This window comes from Periophthalmus magnuspinnatus, chromosome 18, assembly GCF_009829125.3.
Source record: "Periophthalmus magnuspinnatus isolate fPerMag1 chromosome 18, fPerMag1.2.pri, whole genome shotgun sequence".
Classification (NCBI taxonomy): domain Eukaryota; kingdom Metazoa; phylum Chordata; class Actinopteri; order Gobiiformes; family Gobiidae; genus Periophthalmus; species Periophthalmus magnuspinnatus.
The window spans coordinates 11,199,269-11,217,052 of NC_047143.1; the positions used below are offsets into that span (position 1 = coordinate 11,199,269).

At 37.2% G+C, this 17,784-nt stretch overlaps 1 protein-coding gene across 1 annotated transcript in view; it reads left to right on the top strand.

Moving 5' to 3' along the window:
• Positions 1-17,784, top strand: part of efnb3b (ephrin-B3b) — an 85,966-nt gene that overhangs the window by 34,428 nt on the left and 33,754 nt on the right. Inside the window, exon 2 of the mRNA XM_033984008.2 lies at positions 4,156-4,445. Coding sequence (XP_033839899.1) covers positions 4,156-4,445 — 290 coding nt within the window. The remainder of the gene's footprint in view (positions 1-4,155; positions 4,446-17,784) is intronic.

A 17,784-nucleotide genomic window follows, 5' to 3' on the forward strand; every position in this document is an offset into this window, starting at 1 on the left:
CCCCCTCTCTATTCTTCCTCTCCCATCCCTCATTCTCTCTCTTGCTATCCTCCTCTCTACCCCGTCTTTGTCATTCTCACCTTTGTTTCCCCCTATCCCTCCCCTCTTTCTCTCCTCTTACCTTGTTTCTCCTCCATCTCCCTTTTCCTCTTTCTCTCTCCCTCTTTCCTTTGTTGAGTGCTCCATTCTGCATTGCAGCTCATCTGTGACTCAGGGCACCCCTCACAATGCGTCATGGAGAGTCAAAGGTGTCTGGTGTTTTTCTCTCTCTCTCCCCCATCCACACCGGAGCTGATGGGTGGAGGAGGGGAGGGAGAGGGAGGAGGGGAGAGAGGGTGGAGAAGGGGAGGTGAAGGAAAGGGAGAGAGGGTGAAAAAGGGGGAGAGGACATAAAGGGAGAGAAGGTGGAGGAGGGGAGCGAGAGAGAGAGGAGAGAGAAAGGTGGACGTTAATGTTGTCATGATCCTAAAATTTCAAACTCTATACTAGTCCTTTGGCGGTCCTTATACTTATTCTGTTACAGCTCTGTCCTTTGAATGTGGCTTTTTAAGTATCGATACTTCAAATTAATGTCTAGTATCGATAGGTGTCAGTATTGATTAGTATCTGATTTACGATACTTTTGACAACATTAGTTCAGGAGGGGAGAGAGTGGAAGAAGGAGGGAAGAGGTAAAATGGGTAGAGGGAGGAGGGGAGAGAGGGTGGAGATGAGAGGGAGGAGGGGAAAAGTAGTGAAGGGAGAAGAGAGGTGGTGGAGGGAGAAAGGAGAAAGGGAGGAGGGGGAGATGTGACGGAGGGAGGATGGGGATGGAGGCTGGAGAGGAGGAGGAGGAAAGGGTGAAGGAAGGAGGGAGGGAGAAGGAGAAAGAGGAGAGATGATGGAGTGCGGATGGAAGGAGAAGGGGAGCCATGTTTTGGGATGTGGGTGGCTGGATTCTAGCAAACTTTGGTGGAGGTAGTGGTATTTGTACAGACCCAGCGTTCCCCTGGCAACGCCCACATACCCAATGCGAGCTGAGGCTGCTGGAACAAGAGCGTGCCGGTGTGCAAACAGCGTGTTGGCTTATTACACAGAATAATTAAACACGGAGGAATAGAACCATCGCACCGGCTGTGTGTGGAACGCTGTGTGGATTTGGAGAGATGTGTGACTAAATATGGCATCTTGTTGTGAAAACACATCTCAAAAGTTCTGATATCGTAATAGTGGTTAAAGAGGGTGTATTATACAAATCTATTTTTTTGAGCTTTCTAGCATTTTTCATAGTAAAAGAAAAATTCTGTTCTTTCAACTGGACAAAAAATGTTTTTGAGTGGGGATGTTTTGCTGGTCATCCAAGCCATTTCTTTAGTTCTGATAAGGTTTGGTCAGTTGTGGTCAAATTACTGGCGGACACTGCCTTATATCTATCTGAAGGGAGGCGCTAACTATACTGAAACTAACACACCTATCTGCTATACCATTTCTGTTTGTTAGCTAGGTCTGTTGAACTGGACTAAGTGCCAACTGTGCATGATTCATATTTTGCATAATGGTTCAGGCCCCTAATGGCTGCTCTCACATCTATTAGCATACTGGCTACCACTATTGTTTTCCTTGTTTTGATTTAGGTCTGAGGATGGAGTTATAAATAGGAGATAAATGATGTCTAAGGCCTCAATTCCTGTTCAGAGAGTTAGTGGCTTTGAGCTGTACGGCTGATTGGGGTCTGATGGAATGATGTCTGGTTTGTGAGAGCACCACATCATACAATCATACAAATATACAAATTCAGAAATGCATCAGGTTTGTGAAGTTGCTGTGCACAAAACTATAGACAGCAGCTTCACAAACCTGATGTGATGTGCAGTAGTTTCATTAGCGGGATGCACACTGATTGTGTTGTGTTAGTGCTCCGAAGGGGGGTGACTTAGCACAGAGGGGAAAGGGAGGGGAGACTCAAAGCTTCAAAAACAAAAGTGAAACTTATGTTAATACATTGTTTTTGGTGAATATAGCATTTTCAAAACAATAAAGTTACCATGGTTATCTAAATATGTTAAGTGTTAGCAGTTAATACCTCGTGTTTGTGTTGTCTCAGGACAGATATATTGTATAACCAGCTCTTGAGGTCAAAATAGTTTTTATTGTCCATGAATCAGAAAATAATGCAAGTATGATGTTAGCATGCTTGTTACTGTGCTCTTGCAAACTCATTGTGGTGAATAACTAGGATGCTTGGAATGCATAAGGTAATTGAGGCATAATTTGAGCCGCTGCAAACTGTTTAAATTGAACTAGTCCTGTTTTTCACATTTTTGAACAGTAAAAATGTTATATAGTTTCCGTGATATTAATAACAAATGTTTCGTATGGTAGAACAGTTCAAATGCAGTTATCAGGAGTGGTGAAAGTGAGTGTTGAGTGAAGCTAAGTACCTCGGTCTTAGCCGAAGTAGAACTGATAAAGTAGTCACAAGTACCCGCCTACCATACTGAACCCAAATGTTGACCTGACACTTCTGTTTTCTATACAAATAGCAGATATAGTTTTAAGTTCATTCTAAACATTTTAAAGAGATTGAGAGAAGACTGAAATCTGAACAGCTAAACTAATTTAAAAAAAAATCCCATGCATTTCAGAACATGTTTGTAGAGGTCCATACTACAGGGGCAGCAGCTTTTACACAGAATAATACCCCATGGAGATTCTTTCGGTTCTGAAATGTCACTCACAGGGACATTTCAGAACAGAAAGAAAATTGAATGCTTGAATTCTTATAATACATATTCACAAATTAAACGTTTCAGTAACCATATACAAAAGCATTCCGTGCATGGTCCAACTTGCCTCGGGTGTAGCCTATCTGCAGTTATCTGAAAACACTCCTTTGACTAATAATAGTGGCCTGACGAGGTTTAGCCTTATCTCAAAGTGCTGGAGTGGTTATTTAGACTGGCATATTTTTAGTCCGGTGAGCAAGGCACCTGCAGCTCACTGACATGAGAAAAGAACAGGAGATTGCGAGAGTCCAAATATAAAAGATGACGGTTTGCTGTTGAGATGTGTCGAAAGTTATGTAAAGGTGCACTACGGAACTTTTCTATTGGAGGGTCCAGCAACTGCTTGTCTCCATGGAGGTGTTACTGCTTTGTCTGCAACACTTTGCCATTAATTACATTTATCCAATTACAGGTGTTTTATTTCTTGAAAAAATGCCATGCTTTCTTACTGTGAGCCTTTCTACAGATCTGACCTGTAACTGTAACCTATAGCAATGTATGTGTGTGGTAAATGTGTTTCCGTAGTACAGATATATAGTATAAGCAGCTTGTGAGGTCAAAACAAGTCTGCTGTGTACTGTCTGCGTCTAATTAAAAAGCATTTTATTGTCCAGGAAGTGCATTTTAGCTTGTTAGTTGTTGTTTGCCTAAGTGTCATGACAAAACATTGCCACACTTGTCTCTTAAAGTTGTGAAAAGTGCTTATAAACTCATCACGGTAAATCATTAGGATGCTCGGAATGCATAAGGTAAGTGAGGAATACGTTTGGACCACTTTAAACCATTTAAAATGAAGTAGTTCTGTTTTTCACATTTTTAAGACAGTTAAAAACAGTTTTACAAAAATATGTTTTAATGTGGTGTGTGGTGGCTCATTCTATCTTTGTTCAGTGCTGTTGGAGTGTGTGAAGAACCGCTCAGGAGGATTCTTGTGCAGATCTAGGCTAATGGTCTGGATTATAGCTGGAGGATTAGGCTGTTAGCATGTTATAAGTTGTCAGACACCACACGTAGACGACCACCACCATCACACAAAAGCATTATGTCCTCTGCACTCTGATTGGATTATTTGCTTCAGAACCAAAACATGGATGGATGCATTTTTATAATAACTGGATTTCTCCACAGATCTGACTTGTAACTTTGCCTGTAGCAATATTTGATTAGATTTTTGGGACACAGCTATTGAAAAAGTAAATAAATTTTATTGTCCATACACTAGTCAAGTTCATTAGCAGGAGTACCAAGTTGGAGGATTAGGAAATGCTCATTCATGTTCATTGTTTTCCTATATCACCCATCCTTATACTAGTCACCATCTATTCTTGCTCTGAATCCATTTTCCTACCTCCTCCAAAGCTCCTCACATCGCTCATTTCCTCTCTTCCAGGTTCCGTGACGACAAAGGCTACGTGCTGTACCCTCAGATCGGGGACAGACTAGACCTGATCTGCCCTCCCCTGGACACTGCACGATCCACCCCAGAGTACGAGTTCTACAAGCTGTACTTGGTGGCATCCCGGGACCAGGCGGACCGCTGTGAAGTGACCGGGACCCCAAACATCGTGCTGACGTGTGACGAACCCACCCGCGAGCGCCGATTCACCATCAAATTTCAGGAGTTCTCCCCCAATCTGTGGGGCCACGAGTTCAAGAGCATGCACGACTACTACATCATCGGTGAGTCCGGGGTCTGAGGGGCCACAAAGATCCTTTTTTTTTTTTTTTGCTGTTGCGGCTGATAATGTTATTTTCCAATATTTCAAATTGGAAATATCCAATATTTTTAAATCCACAGCATATCCATAGCGTGTGTGTGTGTGTGTGTGTGTGTATGTATATTTTTATATATATATATCCATTGCACGATTGTGCAATATACAGCCATATAGCACTTCTCCGTTTCCATTGTTCCTCAGGACTCTATTCAGAGTGCATCAGTGTGCATTCTGATGCACTGTGAACAATTTGGGAGACTGACACTTGGTGACACATGGGCACACACAGACACAGTGCAGAAAAATAATTTGTAACCCACTTCAGGGTATGTACACATCTGGACCTCTAGGTTCGTAGGAGCTGAGATATAGCAACAACAACGGACTCACTAAATGTAATTAAATGTGAACTTTTAGTTATAGAAAACATTAAAGAAGTGCATAATACAATTTCAAATACATTTACACATTTGGCCCAAAAACTAAAATAAAAGTGTCCCATGGGAATTGTTCATTTCCGAAATGTTTCTTTGCAACGTAGATCAATGTTCAAGTCAATAAGTCAGGGGATAGTCAGTCATGGAATGTGTCCGGAGTAGGCTCGTTGGTATTGGTCAGTGGGACTGACACAAATCCTACCACAGGATCCGTTGTATGGGATGATAGGGCCCACGATTCGATTGGGAGGCTCGCCATCAAAACGGATTTCATCAACGTCGGAACATCACTTTTCCAGTGAAGTACAAAAACCTGACCTGTATTAGTAAAACAGGTTTTACAATCCAATTCTCAATGTGTGCAATTGCAAATAGGTTCATATCAAATTCACATAAGATATCAACATAGGTAGTGTTGTACAACATAAATTTATCCTATCAAATGGAAAAATAACTTAATGTAGTTAACATGTAGGTAACTACAATTACTTTCCAATTAACGGTCTCATATTCAAATAAATGTCTTATATTGTTAAAATATATCATTTTAACCAGAGTAATTTCAATGGAATTTCACAATATAATCACATTTTACCAATGCGTTTACTTATTTATGGAAAACACATTAACTTGTACAGTATAATGCATATTTATATTTTCTATGTATCAACTCTTTTTAACACAAGGTTTTAGATAAATTAAATGAAATATAACAAAAAAATCACAGCTTTGCTGGTTATACATATTTTAGATACTTAATTAACTTAAAATGACAATTTTTATCTTCAATTCCTTTTAACAATATATTTCTTTATAAAATGAACTTAAAATGTACAAAATACTCAAAATAATGAGCTAGCGTGTTCGCAAGGAGCTTCTTAATACAGTCAATGTGAACATGTGCTTGCTAGCTTACCAAGACGACCAACTCGGATGATTCACCAATTTTAAAGTAACTCAGCAATGGTTCTGCCACCTCCAACAGGAGCTTTAATCACATTAAAACAAACACTTTAACATTTGTCACTTTCAAAACACAAAACTTCTGGTTTCATACCTTTTCTCTATTTTTTCCAGCAACATGTGAGGGAGAGGCCGTGCTCTGCGCGTAAGGAGCACAGTCAAGCTACCTGCGTGCGCTCATACCACTTCCGGTTTCGTCAAAATAAAACTTCCGACTTTCAAAATAAAACCACTTATATTGAAACTCCAAATAAATGTAAAAAATACTCATTTTAAAACTATTTAAATATTATTTGGCTCTAACCAGGCGGGTTACAAATTGGTGACAAATATTTTCAATATTGGCTCAATACCAATATCTGGGAATCCCTCCCATTTCACCATTTTGATATACAGATAAGTTGCCCATCCCTTGTTCTCTAGATCATCAGTTCCCAAAGCGGGGGCCGGGACCCCCGTGGAGACAGGGCACTGATCTAACAGTTGATCTGAAATGTATGGGAACTCTTGCTAGATGGTGAGTGTAGTTTATGGTCAGGAGTACCTATAGTTGATTTTTAAGTTAGCATTCTCCCTATGTCATGATCCTTTTGAAGCATCATATAACACAGTTCAAGTATTGACATGGTAGACTAAAACTGTTTTAAAATATTGACCATCCTATCTATCTATTCGTAGATATTGAATGTGTGGATCAATGTGCAGTTGAGGCCTATATGTCCATGGGCTTCAAGTGTCAACATTTGTTACAATAAGAATTAACAATTAAAAAGAAAATTTTATACCCATTAATTGATCACTGCATCACTACATCATGATCATGTCCATATAGTGCAACTCATATACTGCTTATATTGCTTATCTATGGGTTTCAGAATGATAGAAAATAGGTTTGTTGCCAGAGCGATGAAAATATTAAAACTAAATAATATATCTTTTGAATGGAAAAAATCCACAAAATCTTCCATATAACAGGATGCTGCATAAATATGTTTAGCTAAGATGTTGGTAACTCACCAATGACACAAGTTCTTTCACTTTCTTGTGCACACAGAATGCACCTAAAACACTAATCCTTTCCAGATTGGCTGCATTGTTGCATGTGTAAAATGCTTCTAATTCTGAGCACTCTTTGTTTCCCCAGCTGTACTGTAATCACATTTCTTGCTTATATCACATATAGCTCTGAGCTTCCCTCTGCTCTGTGCGTGCTGAGAGGATGGGTCACGCTCATTTGGTCATGTTTTCACTCACAACGCAGGGTCAGGGTTTGGGTGAAGCTAGTGTTGGGTGGGCAATTTAAACCTTCATTTAACAAAATAAAGGTGTTATCATTTATTTTTACCTAATTATTACTATTGTGCAATTTAGATACGTTTTGGTTCTTGTTAAAGGGCCTTTATCTGATTTCAAACCATGAATCGGGACATATTTTAGTTTGAAACCTTAGCTCCGCCCACTTAGTTCTTTCTGCCATCATTAGATAACAAAAGGTTACCCTGTCTGTAGTTGTTTTAGTCTAAATTTCTGTCCTTATTTAGCTTATACAATACATGATGTAATGAGCATTTATCTTGACAAGGATACATTCAAATCAGGTACAGGTCTTTTAACAATATGGTGTAATAATTTATTTTAGCTGTTGTTCATTGTTACACTTGATTCTCTGTCATGATGCATTTTTGAAGAGTGACACAAATTTAAATAGTAACAAAGTTTGGAGAACTATAAGGGAACAACTACTTGACACTATGCCAGATAGTTGTTTCTGTGTCATGACAGAAAGACAGAAAGAACTGAGTAGACAGGGCAAAAAGTTCAAACAAAAAAATGTTACTGACTTATCTTTCAAAATCAGCTATAGGTGCTTTAACATTATGGTTGGTAGGTAACAGTTATGGAATTACTTCTACGTATGCCACGTCTGCAGGAATTAAAATTGTAAACCTGACATTGCGCTGAGTGAATGGGTCAGACTCATTTGGACATGTTTTCATTCAGAACCAGAAGGTGGGTAGAGTAGCCAAAATTGTACTCAAGTAAGAGTAACGTTACTTCAAAATAATACTATTCAAGTGTAAGTACAAAGTAATGGTTCAAGAAATTACTAAGAGTTAAAAAGTAGGCCTATTGGGAACACTACTACTCAAGACAAATTTAAAGAGTAACTGTTGGGAAGCAAAAGAAATTTTGTAAATATAATTTGAAGAACAAAACATTAAATACACAAAAACTAGTATTTTCAAAGGATAGACACCAAAATGATATAAACAAAATGATATCTGAAGAAGCGGTGTAAGAAACACTAATCATTTCATATTATCAACATGAAGCTTTTGTCACTTGTAAACTTACTAACAGTGGGAAGAGTAACCAAAACTTTTACTCAGAGGTGTGTGGTCAGTTCAATCAGGGCAAGCAGTGTTTGTCCAATAACATAATCAAATCATTGTGTGTCAAAAGTATAAATAAATTGTTTTGAATTATGTCCAAATAATCCTGTTTTCCCTTCACTTCTGCCTGTTTAAAACATGTTTGAAGTCACAGTCTCCTTTAGTACACCCTACTGGTCACAGAGCAAATTGCATCAACTGCGGTTGTCTATGTGGCCTTAACTTGAGTTGTTTTTCTGTGCCATGCTGTGCCACACTCTCTACATGTGCTTTTTTCCCTAAACTTTATTTATTGACTTTTTCAATTTAAGCATTATACAACAAAACAACAGTAATAAGGACATGCTTGGTTGTGGACAAATAACCATTATAATTCACTGTAAGCATCATCTAACATACATATGATTAAAAGTAAATATAAATAAATAAAAATAAATATATATTTTTTAAAAATCCACATGACTTGCATAACAAAAAACCCAAAAAACATAAGTAATAAAAAGCACACATAATAATGGTACAAAAAGGTTTACACGAAGAACATAATTACATGTTATTACAATGCAATACTTTTTTTCAGGGGTCCACTGCAGGTTCAAATGCTCCTGAATGGGTTTCCATACATTATGAAATTTCTGAAGAATGCCCGACACTCAATCTCTCAATGTGCAGCACTCCTATTAATTCCCTGAGCCAGGATTCAAACTGAGGTGGAGAGTCAGATTTCCACAATTTCAAAATGCATTTTTTTTTACCTATCACCATGCCATAAGTCACTACTATAGTGCCATTATGAGCCATGCTTTCTAGAGTATGGAAATGATTTAACTTTTGAATAATGTGTATGACTTTAAATTCTATTAGCTGAAGTATAGCATTAATAAAACAGTAATGAAGATCACTAAACTCTCATCATCTTTGATTGTAATATTAAGATCCTTTTCTCACTTTTTAATCGTCATTACAGGTTGAGCAATATTATGTAAAAAACTACTACTACTACTAATGATGAAATTCTACCCTTAGTCTCTGGGGGCTCAATAAAATCTTAAACAGACCATTTTCCACAGGAAGGCTGGAATGTTTTGTCTAACATAATTCCTTAGCTGTAAGAATATTAAAAATGATTGTTTTAGTCAATGTATACTTTGTTTGTAATTGATGAAATTAACAGAATTGTTTGTTAATCTACAAATCTTTTATGGATTTCACACCCTTGCGACTCTTTTGCCTAAACACTACATCTGTGAATGAGGGTGGGAAAGCACGGTTATGCCATATCAGAGCATTTACCGATGTGTTTGGAAGTTCACAAAACTTTCGGAGCTTTGACCAAATTTTCTGAATAAAATGCTCTCCTGTTTGAGAGGACACTGTCCTAGGTGATGAAAAAAGAATTTAGACATGTTTTTGAAACTAAACAATGTTCAGTTGTCAACCAAGAGAGAATTACTCTCACATTGGCAGCCCAATAATGGTGTAAAGAACAAGGTAGGCCAAGACCACCACATTCCTTTGGCTTTTGGGGATGTTGTTTTGAAATCCTGTGGGCCTTATAACCCCAACTAAAGGGTAAGCAGAGGCTAAGGGTAAGCAGAATCAGTTCAATCAGTTTAAAGTAAGACTTTGGGATGTATACTGTAATATTCTGAAATAAACAGAGAACTCTTAGCAGAGAGACTATTTTAATTGTATTCACCTGGCCGATCAGTCACAGAGGCAATGTTCTTCATTTTTCTATATTTTGTTTTAGAGCATTTAATCTCTCAGTGTAATTACATTTAAAAAGAGAGTTTGGGTTTTAGTGCCCAGGTATTTCCTATAGATATTTCAAACTGAGTTGAGGCTACAAACGCAGGATCTAAATCAGTTGTAAGTATCATAAGATCGCTCTACTCTCAATTTATAGTGTATCTTGACAGTGCCAAAAACATTTATTAAGTCCAGTAAATGAGGGATGGATAGCTCAATGTGACACCAAAATGGCAATGTCATCATTGTATAGTGATATCTTATGATCGACTTACTCTAATGCTGATTGCAGCATCGATGGCTAGCACACGTAACAATGCTGAAAGTGGACACCCCTGATCAATGCCTCTTTCAGGTTGAATGGGATGCGACCTGTCCTGAGTAGTAACTACTAAAGCAGCAGGTTTTAGATACTGTATGCCAAACGTACCCAAGAAACTAAGGGATCACTCAGACCAAACCTCTCCAGAACTTTAAACAGACACATTACATTGTATAAAAGGAAGCGTTTTTGCTTCAATGAAGTGAGACAGCATTCTGAGCAGGAGTGGGGAGATTCCATATTCTGCACCAAAGCGATCCTGGCTGGGTGTCTCTCCATTAGCAAATGATTTAATTGAATCTATCACCTCGTTTAAGGTCATTGGCAAATTCTAAGATTCACATGATACATCATCCAGTCTTTGAATAGGGACATCATCAAACCAAGAACCCACATCACCTCTTGCCTTAGACTTATATACAGTAACTCCTTTTAAAAATCAGTAAAGCATTTATTTATTGTTTTAGGAAATGGAGCCAAGACATTTGGTCACTTACTACTTTTGTTAAAATAGTATTGGATTCATATTTAATATTGAGAATTTCCTGTAGAGTGTGATTATTACTGTTCTAGCGATAAAGTGTTTCCAATTATGACAGCTTATCATCAGTTTCTCTCCATCGCAAGTTTTTCAACTTCCTGTGTGATGCTTCATATAATATGATGATATGATGTCCTCTCATAACCACCTTAAAAGTTTCCCACAAAATGGAGTCTGGTGGGTCTGAAGTATTGTTACTGATTAATATTTTGCGGAAATCAGCATCATTAACTATACTAGTAGGGGCATAATCTGAAATCACAGTGTTGTGATATTTCATGTCAGTCACATTTGGTACAACTTTAGAATCAAATAAAAATAAATAAATAATGTAATTTGGAGAAAAAATAATACTCTCTTTTAAGTGCCAGGTGTTCACTAAATTGGTTGAAGAAATAAGACTATCCAAAGTTGCTGTAACATTTGATGGTGCAGATTGTTTCCTCGAGGATCTGTATAAATGCTAATCTATAACAACATTACAATCCTCAGAAATAATCAGTAGTTGTACTCGTAAGATCTCGTAATATGTATCATCAGCATTAAGACCATAAATGTTAAGTAGAGTACAACCTACCATTTTTACCATCAAAAACCAGCCATTTACGTCACCGATGGTGTTTATATGATCATAAGTATGTTCTTTGTTATAAGGATGGCTACTCCACGTGCTTTGTTTGAAGTTGAATGAAATATTTACCCTACCCAACTGCACTTTAAATATGCCCGATAAGACAGTTTAATATGAGTATCTTACAATAGAGATACATCAGAAAATAATGATTTCAAATGAGCAAACAACTTAGGCCATTTATTATGATGACCCATATCCTCACATTCTACACTAACTAGAGTGACACCTCTGCGTTTATTAGTAACTGTTGTCATGATGAAAAGCTGTAATCACCATTCTCTGAAAAGTGGACAAATGAAATACCCCAGCTACACATTCACACAAAATAAACAGATCTACAGAAGTTTCAACAAAGTAAGAAAAAGACCCAACCTAATATCGTTTTTAAGTGTGATTTCCATCAATTCAACCTACTAAGATGTTATAAACACTAGCCATACTGTACCCCCTCCAATTAAACTTTAAATTTCAAATAAAACACCAATATCTATACCATTAATATTAACCATTAAGGAAAACCATTAGAAAAAAAAAAAAACTTAACACACTGACAACAGAAAAGTATATAGGCCTGTAAGTAGAACATAATAGGCACAGTAAGGCAAAGATTAAACCTTGATGAACTGTTACCTGAGTCACCTGTCAGAGTTGGCCCTGAGAATGTCTAATAAAAGACACAATAAAAAGTTGAATAAGACCATCAGCATCCAGCACAAAAGCTCTCTTCAGTTTTCCTCACATGGCACTAGGCGGTCCTCTGTTATAGCAAACTAAATATTACTCAAGAAGGAGTAAAAATATGCTGCTAGAAATGTACTTGAAAAAGTACAATTTCTTTAAAAAGTTACTCAAATAAATCTAATTGAGTAAATGTACTTCCCAATGCAGGGTTGTGTGTTTGGGTGAAGTTGGTTTTGGGTGCACACATTTGGGGCTTGTATGAGTACCCACTAGCTGGCCCCTCCCTGGCCTCTGTAAATGAAGGCTTTGAGGGCGGCCGTGGTCAGTGTGGGTACTCCTAATGACCACACACAGAGAGGCCACTGTCTGCGGACTGGCCAGAGCAGACAGTTTAAAGGGTTAGGTTAGCTCATTTTGAATATGTTTTCATACATAAAGATGTCAACACCAACATAAACATGAAAATCATTTTCTTTGTATTCACTTATATATATATATATATATATATATATATATATATATATATATATATATATATATATATATATATATATATATATATATATATATGTACAAATATAGTATATATATATGTACAAATGTTCTTTGATTGATAAAGGTTATGTTTTACAATACTTTTTTTTTTTTTTTTTTTTTTTTGCATTAAAGCTACCTAAAGTAACCTTTTAGCCAACAAAACTGAATAAATTAAAAGCATGTTTTGTTCTTTCATAGTGGATATGTTTATTGCACTGCAAAACATGTGTCCTTACTGAGCTTGCATCTCCACAAACCTGACTCTTGACCTGAAGGAGGGCTTCCTCATGCTTGTTTCCATGGAAATGTTCTTTTGGCTACAATCTTCCATAGTATGGCATAAAACGTACCTATGTCCATGGAAAATGTTCTGAAGTATGGAGGTGATGAAATAGACAATAATTTAAAGTGGACACCCCATATCCCCTATCCCCGCCCACAAGCTTTGATGTTTCAAAAAAAAAAAGAATTCACTCTCCGGATCATATATATGCATAGCCATTTTAAAAACACATGAATGAAAATCTGATAGCTATGCCACTATGAAAATTATTCTTGATTAATTCTAAAGAAATAGCTATATGTTGCATGTCTCTTTGGCTGTCTCTACTACAAAAAACCCTGATTAAACACTGTAATATACCAAGTTTGCAGTTTTGCCCTATGCATTGCCAGTATTCAGAAGCAAACCACCGGCTTCCAGTTTAGTCTGCTGCCCCGTGGTGTTGTTTTAGGCACAGAACCCTTTTGTCAGTCTTAAACATGCTTTTATCAGTCTCTCCTGAGGGACTGTCCTGAAGGGGGTATGAGAGACACGAAGAGCCCCAATCACAGCAAGGTGGAGTAGGTGTGAAGAATCAGAGATAGAGGGTGATGAGGAGCACAGGAAACACACCCAGACAGGCACAAGAGAAAGAGAAAGAGGCCTATTACGATAACACATTTTTAAATTGAGATATAATGCTACAGAAAATTATCATGTTAAAGGATTGTATTGAAAATACTATTCATTTATGCATTTATTTAGAAGAACAATTCATATTAATGAACACTGTAAATATGACAGATTTAAACCCATATTACACTATTTTCTGATCAATGGTATAATGTTATTCCCTCATTTAAAACATACCTGTAGTTGTGTTTTGTTTCATTCACATATGTTTAACGCACTAACTCTGCATATTTAGTATTTAGGTTGAGTTCTTCTCTCAAACAGAAAACCACCATGTGATGTCATGTGGTAAAACAGGAAGTGCTCCACTGCATACACATTCTCTAGAATCATCTGGATAATTTCAGCCCTGTAATTTTAATCTGTACTTAACTAAAGGTGAATCACAAGGTGGAACAGAGGATTTTGAGCTTTGGAGATGTAGGCAAACTAATAATGCAGGATTACTCATGTGTGAAGAAAACAAAAACACAATTCCAAGTATGTTTTTGAGAGGTAACAGCATTATAACATTGCTTTGCATAATGTAGGACCTTTAAAGACTTTACACCACTGATATAATAAACCTAGTGACTTTTTAACCATACTGTAAAAATGAATAAATAGCACAATTAAAGACTTAATTAGCCGTAATTAGTTCTAGTATCTATTATGTATCATAGATGGTAAATATTCAACCAACTACAGCTCAAATGTAATAATATAGGTTTAATACTACAAAAGAAATGCCCTGCTACTGCAAAGAAAAGCTACATGCAATAGTGACTGAAGATTGTTGTGTCATAGGTAGAAATCCTTCACAGGTTTTAGTCCATAAATCGTTCCTAGACTCTGCCATAAAATTCTTAAAATGTGAAAATCAAAACTAGTTAACTTGAACGGTCCAAAGTTATTCCTCACAAGGGATGGGATGATATACCATTATATCGCTAATCATGATGAAAAAGGTCCGCAATTAATCGTTCATGGCATTTTTTAATAACCGTGATCATCGCACAAGATTATAATTGCCTTTATGGCACCAGACTGCCTCATGTTTCTGGTTTCAATACAACGTTTAGATGTTAGTTCTGGTGTTTGCCCACAAGGGGGCTCTCTATCATAGTAGTGACACTTTTTTAGCTTCTTTGCCTGTTCTGAATTGGGGATCTTCACCATGGTCAGTCACCGTCATGGCTAGTAGGCACCTAGTGGATCTGGATTCCAGTGACGGCGCACATTTATAATGTCCATTCAAGAAGGTGAAGTCCGATGTGTGGAATTATTATGAATTTGAAAAACAAAACCAACAAGATGAGCCACCAATCTGCAGAGCCTGTTGAAAAAAAAGTTGCAGGTCCGAGGGCAAACACAGGCAACTTACACGCACATTAACGAGACAATCATCCTAGATTGTTTGTTTCTTTAGGTTGGCGCTAGCTGAACAGCATTTTTCACATCTTGCTAGCACTGGCGCAAAATGGTTTTACAACCACCATGAATTAATCTGAATACCTATAATCTCCTAGGACAACACATTTTAGGTTGTCTAGACCAGTGGTCCCCAACCACCGGGCCATGGACCAGTACCGGTCCGTGGATCAATTGGTACCGGGCCACCGGCCGTCCAAGAAATAATTAACTATTTCCGTTGTATTTATTATCTGAGTCTGAACAATCGTTTATTTTGAAAAAATCTTTTATTTTGAAAAATGACCGGATTCTCTTGGTTACATTTCCGTCACTTGAGCGCCGACAACTCAACCACTTAGCATTCCAACGGCCCTCGTGCGTAATTGCGTAATTTTACGCACTGTTTTTGCAGCACTTTTGCGTTTTAAACATGACGAAACGGACAAAACAAAGAAAGTACGCGACCGAGGACACTGTGGATGTTTGTACAAGTTAAACTAGAGGCATCTCGGGCCCGGAGCGGTTTGTGGAACCGAGTGAAGATCTCATGATGGACTCAGGAGCAGAGGACCTGATGTGCTGATGGACTGGATGCTGTTCCTGATCGGTAAGCGTGGTTTATTCTGCTATTGACTTAATTGTGGGTCAAATGTGTATCATGCATAATCATTTGCATTAGCTAATGCCAATCTGCGCCCCAAAGTGTATAAATGCTCAGCAGACAAACTTAAAGTGATTCTGATGCCTGTGGGTAAAACTATAGGGTGTTACCTTTACAAAGACCCCAAACTTGTGCATTTACTACTGAGGGTTCAATAGTGGTTATTATTTTAATTTGGAGAGGTCAGAACAAAGGCAATTTCACCGAAATGACCCGGACCACGGTAATATTTTCAAGCGTTGGCCGGTCCGCGGTGATAAAAAGGTTGGGGACCACTGGTCTAGGCCACAATACAAATTTTTTCTCCACAAGGTCCTGGTGTCCACATATGAGGACATTATACTGCTTTGGTTTAATAATTATCGTGATAACATCGTTAATCCTGATTGTTTTAGTCACAATAATCATGAGTATAAATTTTAATATCGTTCCATCCCTATTCTTCACTTACCTTATGCATTGAGAGTATCCTAATTATTCACCGCGATAGTAAAGCAAACAACAATGAGCACTTCTTCATTCTCTCACAATAAAACACTTTATAATAAGATGCAGACAGCACACAATGGACTGATTTTGACCTCAAGAGTTTCTTATACAGTATATCTGTACTGGGGCAAGTCAAATTATGCCCAAATACAAAATACAATCAGATACAGAACTGTCAGTAGATGGTGTGCTAACTTAGTGTGAGGAGTGCATCTGGTGTTTCTTAAACATAACCATTATTTTAAGTTCTAAAACATTAAATACTTGAAGTTTGATCCCAGCTTCAACCATGTTGCGTCTTTGAGAAAGACACTCCACTCACGTTCCTTATATTTATGTGGTTTGTGAATTAGTGTTGGTCGTTGAGGCGAAACATTAAAACTGAAATTCATTCAAAAGAAAATAAATGAATTACATTGTCAGAAGGAGTGGGATTGGTAGATGGGTGGCTTTGTCTTGGTTCTTTGTCACAATAGAACTTCCATAACTCATGTACGTGCCACACAGGCTGGACATGTTTGTCAGTGGGACTCCCCGTGGTGCCTTTAAGAACCAGGACCCCCGGGGCGCAATGGAGAGCCGGTGCCTCCACTGCACAATAGCTGGAATAAACAGGCTCCTCTGATATGAATAATAGAGGAGCCGAGAGCGGTCTGCACTCTCCAAATGTTCCACCGCCTGGTGAAGCCTTCTCCAGAAATCTGTTCGGTTTTGACGACAAATTAATTTAGTTTCGGTCTTTGTCTTTGTTTAGTCCAAGAATTATTTTAGTGAATGCAGATTTAGTTAACAAAATTTATCTGAAGCTTGTAACTGCCTCTCACTTGTACTGAGCAAAAGTATTGTTCACTAGATTAGATTGTAGCAAGGTTTTAAAGTGCATAGGTTAGACTGCTCATTTCACTAAAATATAGTAGTTATTATTATTATTATTATTATTATTATTATTATTATTATTATTATTATTATTATTATTATTATTATATTTTAAGATTTTATTAAACATCTGGCCTTGTTTTTGCTAGTTTTTTCAATTTTGAAATGCAAGCAGCAGATATGATAAGATGAGGTAGTTTCAGAACAGTTACCTAGCAACCATAATGTTAACCAGTGCCAAAATTTGCCTAAATAGAACAATAATTATGATTAGCCTGATAAAAATAAATGACACCATGTTTATTTTGTTAAATGAAGGTTTAAACAGAACAATACCTTCCTTGTGTGTAAGTTTTTGTTTTAGAACTCAGCGCTACTCCCTGTATTTTTGTACTTTTCCTTTTTTTTTTTTTTTTTTTTTCCCGCAAAACTGCCACTAAACTGATGTAAAACTATGATAAATAGTGCAGGTACTATCTCAGCAAACTACAATTACTACAAAAAAGTATTTGGGAAAGCTAATACTCAAATAAAGTCAGATTTATACTTTGAAGTTAATCTAATTAAATAATATTAATATTATTATTAATAATAATTTATTATAAAAATTAATTAAATAATGCACAAAATCTGGTATTTTCAAAGGATAGATGCAAAATTTTGTCAAA